This window comes from Merops nubicus, unplaced genomic scaffold (assembly GCF_000691845.1).
Source record: "Merops nubicus isolate BGI_N331 unplaced genomic scaffold, ASM69184v1 scaffold18747, whole genome shotgun sequence".
In the NCBI taxonomy this organism is placed as follows: Eukaryota; Metazoa; Chordata; class Aves; order Coraciiformes; family Meropidae; genus Merops; species Merops nubicus.
The window spans coordinates 2,178-15,071 of NW_008619810.1; the positions used below are offsets into that span (position 1 = coordinate 2,178).

General features: G+C 39.8%; 1 protein-coding gene across 1 annotated transcript; it reads right to left on the reverse strand.

Moving 5' to 3' along the window:
* Positions 1 to 1,828: 1,828 nt before the first annotated feature.
* On the reverse strand, positions 1,829 to 8,212 carry TLR3 (toll-like receptor 3). The gene is made up of 4 exons (XM_008943939.1): positions 7,770 to 8,212; positions 6,182 to 6,373; positions 2,742 to 4,567; positions 1,829 to 2,068 (listed from the first exon to the last, which is right to left on the reverse strand). Exons 1-4 carry the CDS (start codon positions 8,208 to 8,210, stop codon positions 1,840 to 1,842), a joined length of 2,688 nt encoding a protein of 895 aa, XP_008942187.1. The 5' UTR covers positions 8,211 to 8,212; the 3' UTR covers positions 1,829 to 1,839.
* Between the last annotated feature and the right edge of the window lie 4,682 nt (positions 8,213 to 12,894).

Genomic DNA, 12,894 nt, shown 5'->3' on the forward strand with positions numbered 1-12,894 from the left:
TAAACAAAGCCTTTTTTGTTTTCACTGAGGACTGCCTGAGCAAGAGAAGACAGTCTACACTCCCTTCACTCTTCCATTGCATGAAATCGACTTGATTTTTTCTCATTTACTTTATCGCCATACAAACCCATTAAAAAAAAACAGTGGTTTTCATCTATGCATATAACAAATCATAATAAAGCTGCTTAAAATGTTAAGTATTGAACTATCTGAAAACTGTTTCCTAAAGCACTAAAACAGCTTCATGGAGTAAAGGTGGAATTCAGGTTGGTGAGGGAGATGCTGGGGGGAAAAAAGCCATTTAAAAATAATCCTCAGCTACTGAAGGATCACACACCTACTAAAAATTGGCATTTTATAAGGCCCTCAGAGTAGCAATTAAATAGTAACAAAAACATACAAATGGCTGTCTTAGGTCTAATTTAAAATAAAATGCGCTTAAGCACTCCATAAAATTGCAACTAGTCACAAACATTATAAACAGCCTTTCAGAGCACACCTTGCTGATTCTTTGCTCTCTCCAGATGAAGCTACTAGCCCATGTGCTTGAACCTTAATGCTCTGGCAATTGCCAACTAGCCCATGTTTCTGTAAAGTAAGTTAAGGAAGAAACACCAGTTTAATATATATGAAACTAAATTACAGATTTTAATCTGATTCCTTTACAATTTTCTTTTTGGCTATCAAAGGCAAAACTGTACACAATCATAAAGAAAAAGGAAACAAAAATATTTGACATTATTCTGGTTTTGAAGTTTTCCTCCCACTCTACCTGTAACTGTAGTCACTGCAATATTTCTGAAATGGTTTAAAAATATGTCTTTTGGCAGGTTATTTTTTTGTTATTGTGGTTTCACCAGTAACAAAGTTTTTGGAAATGAAATTGCAGTAGCACCACCTCCCCCACTCAGTTGTCTTCTGGTTATGCTATAGAAATACCTCTGTCTTTGCTTGTTTTATACAGGTGAACCAGCTGTGCCTTCCTTGGCCATGTTTCTTATCAATTTCAAGTTCTGTTTAAAGGCCCTTATAGAGTTTTACGCACATTCAAAGAATTAAGGTGACATCTCTCACTGTAATTGTCCTTCTGCCAGCTCTCTGAATTCCAGTAGGGAAGAGTAAAAAATCTTTTTTCAGTCATACTACATGGATCAAATGAGTTGAGTCATTAGTCTGAAAATGTGGTTTCAATAGTCACTAGTCCTAGCCCCACCCAGAAGCCATAAGCAGTCTATCACTGCATGTTCTGAACAGGCTGCTCACAGGGTCAAGGTTCTTTTCTGTGGCTTTCTCTTAAAACAAAGGCTTTAAAACTTTGTTATGTTTCTTGGTTTCAGCTACAGAAATAATTTTCCATGTTTCTTACTGTGCTTCACACAGAAGGCTTTTCCATTTTGATTTCACTGAATCTCCCCTTGTATTATGAAAGCAAGCAGCAGTGTCCACTCTACCTTCTACACAGAATTTGCTGTTTTATCATTATTGCATTCTCTTTTGCATATCCTTTTAAAGAGTCTATGTCTTTTCTGCACATCAGATGGACATTTCTCCTAGAGTATCAGTCATTCTCACTGCTTTTCAGAATTTCTGACACATTTTTGATACACAGACTGAAGCGACTGTCAGTTGTGATCTATTTTAAGATGCCACTTCAGTATAGCTGAATTAAAATATCAGCAAAAACATTAATATATACAAGTAAATTTAAATTATAGTGACTCTTACATATCTTTCCACCACAACAAACTTTATTAGGTCTTCCTGAACACCCGTTAGTTTTCCAATGATAGAAAATATGCAACAAAATGAACCCATAATTTAAATCTGTACTTTAAAAATTTAGCGCGCTTTACTGTTAGATTTAAGTGCCATCAGTAACTGCTGATGAAATGCACTGACTCGTTCTTTCTGTGCTGGCCAGTTCAAGATGCAGCGAGATCTGAACATTCCTCTTCTCAGCTGAAGTGCATGATACAGCCTGTAATCTTGGATATCCTGAAGAAAGATCAATATGATGGAGTTCCGACTTTGTTCAATAGCTTGCTGAAGAGCATGATACACCTTAAAACTGTAGCAAAAATAAGACAAAAATACATGTTTTCTTTCATGTAGAGGGAAAAAAATAATGACAAACTGTTCTTTTAATAGCTCATGTAATAGCACATTGCAAATTCAAGGACTGGACTCCAACAGGGGTGTTAATGTCTAATTCAATGACAAAAAAAAAAAGAATTGTCATTACTTACCTTAGATTAGTTACCTTTTAACTAAAGGAAAAATCATCCTCCGAAAATATAACCTAAGTCTACTGTCTTGATATAGCCTTTTTTAGCAAAGTTCCTTTCTTTTCAAGAGCACTACATGAGGAATATGAAAAGGCTCATTTTAAGGCAAATAAAACCCATCTTTGAATGCTAGTGATCTCACCCATTATTGCCTTTCACAAACATGATTTTAAGGAAAGCAATCGCATAGGTGACAGCTTGAATTTTTGGGGAAAAAAAAATATTGACTAAGAGATTCAAATTTCCACTAGTGTATATATGGAGCAAGTAGCTTTATTAACTTCAGAATTATTCTGACGTTAGTAGATATTAAGTAAATATATTAAAGTAGAATTTGCATTGTATTTTTTATTAATTTTTTTTTTATTAAACTACACAGCAAGAAAAGATTACCTTATTAAAAAAATCCATTAAGAAATCTTCCCCCTTACATGCAAAATTTTATATCCTACTCACTTTTTGCACCAGGGATCCTGTAAGAGGTGTTCAGTCACAACAAAAATAATCTTCCTGCTCCTTTTTATACTGTTAATTGTAGCTTCAAATTCAGTTATGCCTGCTTCAAAGTCACGTTCTTCTAAACAAAACCTAATTTGAAAGCGGTTATTTTTTTCCAGAGAGATGAAATTCTTAGACACCCAATTCTTGTCCTGTCTTGCATGAATAACGTAGGCGTCATAATCAAACTCTTCCTGTTGTCTGTCAAGTTCTTTAAAACCAAGTATTCGATTTACTAAAATATTCCAGTAGAAAGCTATTCTCCACCCTTCAAAGTGGATAATGAGAACAATAAAAATGAGTAGCATCACAGTAGTGGTAGTGATCAAAAAGAGAAGTTTAAATGGAGCACTGTCTTTGCAGGCTGAGCTATCAAAATGCAACACCAGACTACCATGATACTTAGGTGGTGTGTTGCAAATGTACTGGGACTGCAGTCCAGGTATGTACGCTTGGGTCACATTAAGCCAGTCAGCAAACCAAGCAATGCTTTCACAGGTGCAATCAAATGGATTGGAATCCATCTCAAGTATTCTCAAACTCTTGAAAGCTGGACCAAACACTTCTTCTTCAACTGAGGTTATCAGATTTTTCTGAAGGTTCAATGAATTCAGGGAGGCCTGGTCATCAAACAGAGCTGCTGGAAGCAAATTCAAATTATTTGATCCTAAATCCAAGTGTTTTAATTGAAACAGACCCTTAAAAACCTGGACTGGAATCTCATCGAGCCCATTGGATTTTAAATTAAGCATATGCAAGTTGGGAAGATCTTTTAAAAAAAGAACAGGGCCACCTGGATTCGCATGTTTCCAGAGTCGAGCTAAGTTATTGTGCTGCAAATCAAGAATGTCAAGTTTGTGAAGTCCATCAAACAAGTCGTCTCTAATGTTTGCTATGTTGTTATTGCTGATGTCCAGGACAGTCAGATTCTGTAGAGGATGAAAAGGTGAAGGAGAAAGTGCCAGATTACTACAACCTACCTTTCTCAGCATCAGTTTTCTAACGCTTGGGACAAAAATGAATGATTCACTTCGCAAAGTCAAGTTTTTGTTATAGGAAAGATAAATAGTTTGTATATTATTGAGACCTTTAAACTCATGACCTGTGAGCTCTTGACTAATTTCATTGAGACCAAGATCAAGAATTTTCAGGTGTCCCAAGGAGGAAAATGCTCCACTTTCCATTGTAGAGATTCTTGTTTTTGTGAGGTTGAGAACCTGCAAACTGGAATTAGCAAGCGATGAAAATGTTTTATTAGTTATTCTTTGTAAGTTTATGTTGCAGTTACAGAGACTCAGGTATTTCAGGTTGTTCAGACCCGTGAACATATTAGCAGCAATTCCCGGAAGATTGTTATTATCCATTAGAAGGTACTCCAGGTGGTATAACCAGTGAAAGGAAAAATCTTCAATTTTCCCATTAACTGAATTTATGAGATTCAGATGTTTGAGCCTGGATAATCCATAAAATAAACGTGAAGATACATGAATGTTGTTATGCTTCAGGTTTAAGTGTTGCAAACTTGAAAGCCACTGAAATGAGTCATCTTCTATCACAGACAGAGAATTCTGGGAAAGGTTTAAAACTGTAAGATTTGTTCCTTGCAGTCCCTGGAAAGTTGATTTACCAATGTATGAAAGCTTCACATGGCTCAATGAGAGGTTCTGAATTGCTGTGTTTGATAATTCTACACAAAGTTTCTTTGTGAGATTTTCACCAAGTTCAACATTGTTCAGTATGAGGCCAAACAGATTTCCAATTGCATGTAAACTTCCTATGTGAAACTGAAAGGAAAAGAGAAGAGAGTTTTGACCTAAAGAAGGAGATTATGTAAGAAAATTGACCTATAAAGCCAGAATTTTGAAAGGTTTTCAAGCAAGATTTTCAAGTAGAGTATAACTCCCACACTAACATTTTTTCACAGCCAAGTTCAGATAAACCTGTTGGAGTTTGTACTTCTTCATTGTTCTAAAATTTGTAGCATGATTATGGTAATTCTGAGTAATGTAATTGTAGCATGAGTATGGTAATTCTCAGAAGAAGATAGAAAGTTGCTCACTGAGAGGCAAGTTAATTACAAGTTTGTATTCAACTACTAGTACTCTTTCACTAAAAGTATCTTAGAAATTGAGATAATCTCTTTTTTCAGCTTTCTTAGTAGCTCTTAGGGATACCAATGTACTATTGCAAAAACAGATATACTATAAAAGTGTTATTTAAGCCTTCAGACAGCCAAGAAGAAACCCAGTTTCTCTGTGTGAGCAGAAGCTATGCTTGTGAGATGTGATACTACAGACTTGCTTCCCCCCTATAGATCACAAGCCTCCACATAGTGCTGTCCCCTCACCTTGATTCGGATATCAGCTGAATGATTAAATACGCCATTTGTCAGGATGATTCAAATGCATAAAGCTGCTTTTCAGACAGCAGTGCTGTAAAATCAGAGCTGCTTAAACTAACGTTAAGTAGCACTGCCCAAGAAAGGAGCAGTCCAACCCACTTATCCATGTTCTGCACCCTTGTGCCAGTATGACCATACATGCAGTCACATGGTGAACCAGATAGGGAACCAGCCTGACTACAAGCTAACCCAGCCAAAAAATCTGTAGTTTCCCCCGCAATCCAGTGCACAGCCTCATTAAAGCTTGGACCAGAAAGAGGGAGGGATTATTGCCTCTCAGCAGTGGTACAAGCTTATGCCACTTTGAAATATTCTTGTAATTTCAGTGTACATGTTCTGTACAGATCAATCAGGTGGATAAACACCTAGCAAATTCAGTATTTGTATGCCGAGAGCCAGCCAGTTTAGAACTGTAACACTTGCCACTCTTCAAAGAATCATATTGTAACACTGAGAAGCAGATCAGAAAAAACCATGAGGTAGGTGGCAGAGAAAAATACCCTGTGTTTTCATTTGGTTCTTTTTTTTTTTTTTTAAGGAGAAAATTTTTAATAATGTAGTCATTATTTCTCTGGGGTACCACACAGGAACAAGTGAAAGTTCTCTTGAATTAACTAGGAAGTGAGACCTAAAGTGTAAACTAGCCTTGCATAATACCACACTTTTTCCCCACTTAGAAAGCATGTCAGCTGTTCACTTTCAGCACATACAAGAAAACGTTCTGCATAGAAAATACCTGGAAAGAGTTCACAAAGCTACTTGATCTACCTCTTGCTTGAGATCTCTGATCTACATGGAACTAGCTGTTGCCAATTTCAAGTAGGAGAAAAGTAATTATGTGTATCACTACTGGAGGTCAGGAGTAATGGTATATACAACAGAATGGAACTCATTGGACCAAAAATGTAATGTAAATGCCATACAATCATAAAGAATAAATCAGGATAGTTCTAGTTTATACTTACACCTGTAGAATTTCTGTTGAAATGCTTCCTACCTCTTTCAGTGGATTTGATGACAAATCAAGACTGTTCAATGAGGTGTTGCTAAGAAAACTGAAGTCTTCCTTTTTTATCTCAGTGATTTGATTCCTATCCAACATGAGCTCACGAAGGTTCTTCAGCTGTTGCTGCAGACCTAAATTTGCTGACTTCAAAAGATTATGAGATAGGTCCAAAATATTCAAGTTCTAGGGACAAGATGCAAATAGAAAAGTATAAAATTATTTTTATTTTATGTAACAAAATAATTCTGAAACATTGCATTAGGGTCTAGTTGATTAGAAGTTGATTAAATTGATTAGATTTTATTAAAATAAATTTGTAATAGAGAAATGACAGCTTTCAAGCTCCTTGAGGAAGAAGCCTTCTGTAGCTTCCACACCTCTTAACTTTCATTGGGTTCATGACCTTAACCTGCTAAAATATCTACTGTAAACCAAAGAATTACTTTACCTTAATTTGCTGAAAGCCCTCCTGCTCCAAATAAAGTGATAAAAACAAAGCCTACATCTGGCTGCAGTTAGAGCTATCTTCACTGTGGTCTGCCTCCCGTTAACAGAAGTGAGAAAGGTGAAGAGGAGTGCAGCAGCAGCCTACAAAGGTCAGTGCTGTGCACCTTGTAATACTCTAGCTCATGCTCAGGTACTCAGAGGACTCCCACATGTTCAGAGGAGGAGATGCTACTCTAAAGACGACTCCACAGACTGTGCCTTGAGGTTCCCCAGGCCTGGCCTCCGTCAGGAGCAGGGCAGCAGCAACAGGAGGACAGCCAGAACTTCAGTCTGTCCCCAGCACTGGAGCTGGCTGTACTTGTTTGCACTGAGTTGCGAATCCGCAGTCCCACGATGCAAGCAAGCACATTCCACCTAACTGAACTGGAATACTGAGCTTAGCAGAAAAGTTCAGACCTACTCAAAACAACATGCACACTCATTAAACATTGCACAACAACTAGTTGTCTCTTGTTTCTTTTGTCTTTAGGCCCTTCCTTTTGCATGATCCCTTGCCTGGTGCAGAGACAACAGAATGGTCTTTTTCTGCCTCCTGTGCTGGTCCCCCAACCTCATAAATGCTATAGAGTATTTAACCACAAGTAAACTACCAGGAGAAACAAAGGTAGAGCAAAAAGGTCTTCACTTTTTCTCAATCCCCAGATTCCTGGGGCACAATTATATTCAGCTTAAGCACTGGCCTTCATGGTCTAATTACACCTTGACCTTGAGAATTTAGGTTTGCTACCATTTTTAGACCCTAGGCAACTCAGCTTCCACACCATCCACTTTGCCCTGTATGTCACATGCTGCTGCTATTCTCTCAGCATAATCCCTGTATGGAGAGGCACCTCAGTGGGATGCAATAGGGAAAAGAGGATGGAAAGCATTGACTCATAAGGATGGCTGAGACTCCACTGTGCTCGAACACAAGAAGCCACTAGGCCTTTTCTTTAGAAGAACAATGAAGGATGATTATATGCTGGATATTTTCAGATCCAAAAAGGCAGCTGTTCTGTACGCACACTGTAAAATAGAGTAAGTTCCCCATTTACACTATATTTATATGAAAAAATGTGTTTTTAAAGCTTACCTCCAGAGTTTTGAAAGGATCGTTTTTAATATATATTTTGTTGTATCCTAGATTGAGCTCAGTCAGGTTGGTGCAGGAAGCAAAGACTCTTTCAGGGAGCTTATACAATTCATTATGCTCTAACTTCAGAATCCGCAACAGGGGCACATTTTGGCACAATTCTGGTTGCAGCTTAGAGATGACGTTGTAGCCTGCGTTCAGGTAAACCAGCTGTCTGTACCTGGTCAGATTTGCAGGACCTAGCTGTCTTAGCTGATTATGAGAAATGTCCAAACCTGTTATATTGTTTGGGAGATCAGGAGGAATTTGAGTCAGTTTTAGGTGACTGCAGTCAGCCATTTCATTTCGGATCTGACATTGCTTTCCAACTGATGCACACAGCAAGCAGACGGACACCAGTCTGAGAGATATGCTGCTCCACCAAGGAACAGCAATTCCCATAGTTTTATCTGCAAAGGCAAAATGAATACAGTGCAAATTACAGTCATTTTGAGACAACTTCTATCTTAAATTGAAGGATAAGCAAGCCAGGCTCAAAAAGCATGTAGTTTTATACTTGAGCAAACACTCAGTATTTTTTAACCCATGAAGTAGCAGTCATTCTGCAGAAAGGTATGTCTAATAATCTCTCTAAATTAAGATTTTTCTTCAAAACAGTGGTATTGTCTTAATGTAAAAATAAACTGCTAACACTTTCTCTATTATCAATGCAAATTTCCAACCATTTTCCCTTTCTGAGTAATTTTGCATTGTTTTAAGATGCGTAAAATACAATAAATATGACAGAGTATAGATAGGCCCCTCAGTGTTTATCACTGAACTCTGAGCTTAACCACACTGATAATATTATGCACAGGCCCCTCAAAGTTAATCAGTATGCTCAGAACTTAACTACACTTAAAGTATTTATACTTACATGCAGTAAGAATGCCTAATACAGAACTACTTTATTTTACAGTTCTTGCCAGTTTTTCTTTTACAAGCCAGACACACAAAATTCTAAGCATCTTTCTGTTTTATAACAAAAGAAGGAATACGAAGCTATAGAAAGGTGTACGAGAAAGTAAGAGCAGACAAAATTAATCAGTACCAACCTAATTAGAGAAAGAAATGGAGAAGAGCCAAGGTGTAGAGAAAACACTGTCCATAGATTCAATACATTTATTGAAATACTTCCAGGAAAACATACACATTTAAGAATTTATATAGTCTACCTCATATATTTTGAGCATTTCCGTTAGGTTATCAGCCTCTGTCCACTGATGCTCTGATTTCCAATGACTCTGCTTGTTTAGGCATGACACTTGTGACGAATCTCAGGCTTTCTCATGTTTTATTCAGTTTTGATTTAGCATCCAGAAGTTTAAAATTCACCTGGTGATCTTGTAACATGGCTTTACTGGACAAGGAAGAAATTTTTTTCCACACAGATTCTGACTGAGAGAATCAGAAGCTAGCCTGCCGAGTCACAGAGCTTGTCTCATTAAATAGCATTTCTGCTAATCAAGAGAAGAGTCCAGTTTATCTTCCATTTAATTCTCTGTGAAATTAATCTTTTGTAGAGGGAGAACAAATACTTTGAGAGTCCTTGCCAGAATATTTTGCTGTGCTTTAGCAGAGAACAGTAGGTTTCTCTGCTTCATTTTTATCTTTTTCTTTTAAAAAAAGCATAAAGCTTATCATTTCACTCCTGAGTCTTTGAGCGTCTCCACAGTCTCCATATACACATATCTATGCAGCCTTCTGCCAACAAATTTGGAACCTACCTGCCAACCTCAATTTACCAGTGAGTTAATTCTCAGGATGATGGGTTCCCAGGTAAAGAACACTATCAGTGCCCCACTACAGGCTATAGAAAGGAATTTAACCTTATTAGACTTAACAGGAATCTAAAAGAGCTTCTTAAAAGACTAACTCCCAGGAATATTCTTTTTCTTAGTTCCATATCTCAACTTTTCCTTTGATTGGAACCTGTGTTTAATTAACATGATCTAGTGTTGTGCATATTAAATTATTGCTCAATAGCAAACAATGAAACAAGAAATTAAGCCAGCCTATTTGTACAGAAGAAGAAAAAGCCTTCAGAACTGATGTTTTTTAAAGAGAAGACTTTTCACTACCACAACAAAACACTGCAGAACTGACACTGCAACGTGCAGCCAAATGAGTTTAGCAGGTCAGACCCCAGCAGAGTTTGGCTCTGTAGGTGACCTGCCTTTTCAGAGGGCACACATCAGGACTGCTCCAGTGACCAAAAGCCAGAACATTACAGTGGCCAGAGTGGAACCCTGAGAGTACCTCTGTGGGAGCGACCTGGCTATCTAGGGAGAGACATCAGTAAAATCCCATGAGGGTGGGGATACCGAGCAACAGAAAGAGGGATCTAAAGCATTTCAAAGATATACATGAAAGATTGCAAAATATGATTTAAAGTAAACCTCAATGAAAAAAACAATTCCCTGCTGAGCATTGCACATGGGCTTGATCCATCTGCAGCAGCTCACATAGCCTTGCTCTCCACTCACCTGCCACAGGGAAGGGGAAAGGACAGCATATAAATTGAACCTAATGGTCCTGCAGACAGCCTGACCTGCCACAGCTTCTGCTGAACACAGTGCCCGTGTCTGTGTAGCTGAGGAAAATCACAGAATCACATAATATTAGGGGTTGGAAGGGACCTCTGGAGAGCATCCGGTCTAACCCCCCTGCCAGAGCAGGACCATCTAGTCTAGGACAGGTCACACAAGAATGTATCCAGACAATTTTGAAAAGTCTCCAAGGAAGGAGACTCCACAGCCTCCCTGGGGAGCCTCTTCCAGTGCTCTGGAACCCTGACAGTAAAGAAGTTCTTCCTCATGTTGTGGTGGAACTTCCTCTGCTCCAGCTTGTATTTATTGCCCCTTGTCCTATCACAGGGTACAACTGAAAGTAGGTTGACCCTTTCTTCTCGACACCCAACCCTCATATATTTATACACATTTACTAGATTCCCCCTAAGTCTTCTCTTCTCCAGACTTAAAAACCTCAGGTATCTCAGCCCCTCCTCATAAGGCAGGCGTTCCAGTCTCCCAGTCATCCTCGTAGCCCTCTGCTGGACTCTCTCTGTCCCTTTTGAAATGGGGAGCCCAGAACTGGACACAATACTCCAGGTGAGGTCTCACCAGGGCACAAGAGAGGGGGAGGAGGACCTCCCTTGTTCTGCTGCATACACTCTTCTTAATGCACCCCAGGATCCCATTGTCCCTCCTGGCCACAAGGGCACACTGCTGTCCCATGGACAACTTGTCCACCAGGACTCCAAGGTCCCTCTCCACAGAGCTGCTCTCTAGCAGATCACCTCCTAACCTGTACTGATACATTTTATTCCTGCTTCCCAGGTGCAGGACTCTGCACTTCTTCTTGTTGAACCTCATGAGGTTCCTCTTGGCCCAGCTCTCCAGTCTGTCCAAATCTTGCTGAATGGCTGCACAGCCTTCAGCTGTATCAGTCAAACCTCCAGTTGCATGTCATTGGCAAACTTGCTGAGAAGACACTCTATACCATCATCCAGGTCGTTAATGAAGATGTTGAACAGGACTGGACCTAGCTATGATCCCTGGGGGACTCCACTAGGATCCACTAGGTCTCCAGCTGGACTTGGCACCATTGATCACCACTCTTTGGGCTCTATTGTGCAGCCAGTTCTTGACCCACCTCACTGCCTGTTCTATCTCGTATTTCCTGAGCTTGCTCAGGAGGATGTTATGGGGGACTGTTTCAAACGCCTTGCTAAGGTCAAGGTAGACTACATCAACTGGTCTCCCTGCATCTACCCATTCAGTCACCACATTGTACAATGCTATCAGATTAGTCAAGCATGATTTCCATTTGGTATATCCATGCTGACTAGTCCTGATAACCTTCTCCTTTATGTGCTCAGAGATGACCTCCAGAATGAGCCACTCCATCATTTTTCCAGGGATGGAGGTGAGGCTGACTGGTTTGTAGTTTCCCAGATCTTCTTTCTTTCCCTTTTTGAAGACTGGAGTGACACTGGCTTTCCTCCAGTCTTCAGACACCTCTCTCATTTGCCACGATTTAGCGAAAATGATGGAGAGTGGTAGAGTGACAACATCAGCCAGTTCTCTCAGTCTGCTTGGGTGCCTCTCATCAGGGCCCACGGACTTGTGGATATTCAGTTTTCTGAACTGAACACTAACCCAGTCTCTAGCAGAGAGTCTTCCCTCCTCCAGGCTTTCTCTCCTACATCTAGGGTCTGGAGTTCACAAGGGCTGGCCTCAGGATTAAAGACCAAATCAAAGGCAGCATTCAGCAGCTCTGCCTTCTCTGCATCCTCAGTTATCACAATTGATGCCTCATTCAGCAGGGGGCCCACACTTCCCCTAGTGTTCTTTTTACTACTGATAGACTTGAAGAAGCCCTTTTTGTTCTCTTTTACTTCCTTTGCTAGTTTTAGTTCTAAGAGGGCTTTGGCATTCCTTACTGCCTTCCTACACATCCTGACTATCCTCCTATATTTCTCCCCAGTGACAATACTCTTCTTACATGAGCTGTACACTTCTTTCTTCCATGAGATTTCCTTTAGAAGCTCCCTGCTCATCCATGCAGGTCTCTTAGCTCATCTACCTGATTCTTTTACTCAAGGGAACACACCTGTCTTGGGCTCAGAGGAAGTGGTATTTGAAAACTGACCAGCTTTCTTGGGCCCCTTTACCCTCCAGAGTCTTAGCCCATGGGATTCCTGCAAGCAGGTCTTTGAAGAGTGCAGAGTTAGCCCTGCGGAAGTACAGGGTTGTAGTCCTTATTGCCCTGCTTCTACCTTGTAAAATACTAAACTCCACCATGTCATGGTCACTGTCGCCAAGGTTGTTCCCAAACTTAATGTCCCCAACCAGTCCTCCTTTATTCGTTAATACAAGGTCCAGCAGCTTGCCTCTTCTTGCCGGTTCCTCCACTACCTGCATTAAGAGGTTATAATTGATGTACTGCAAGAGCCTTTTTGACTGAACATGCCTAGATGTGTTTGCTTCCCAACAAATGTCAGGATGATTGAAGTTACCCATGAGTACCAAGCAGTGTGTTCTAGAGGCTACCTCTGGTTGTCTGTAGAAGGCCTCATCAACAT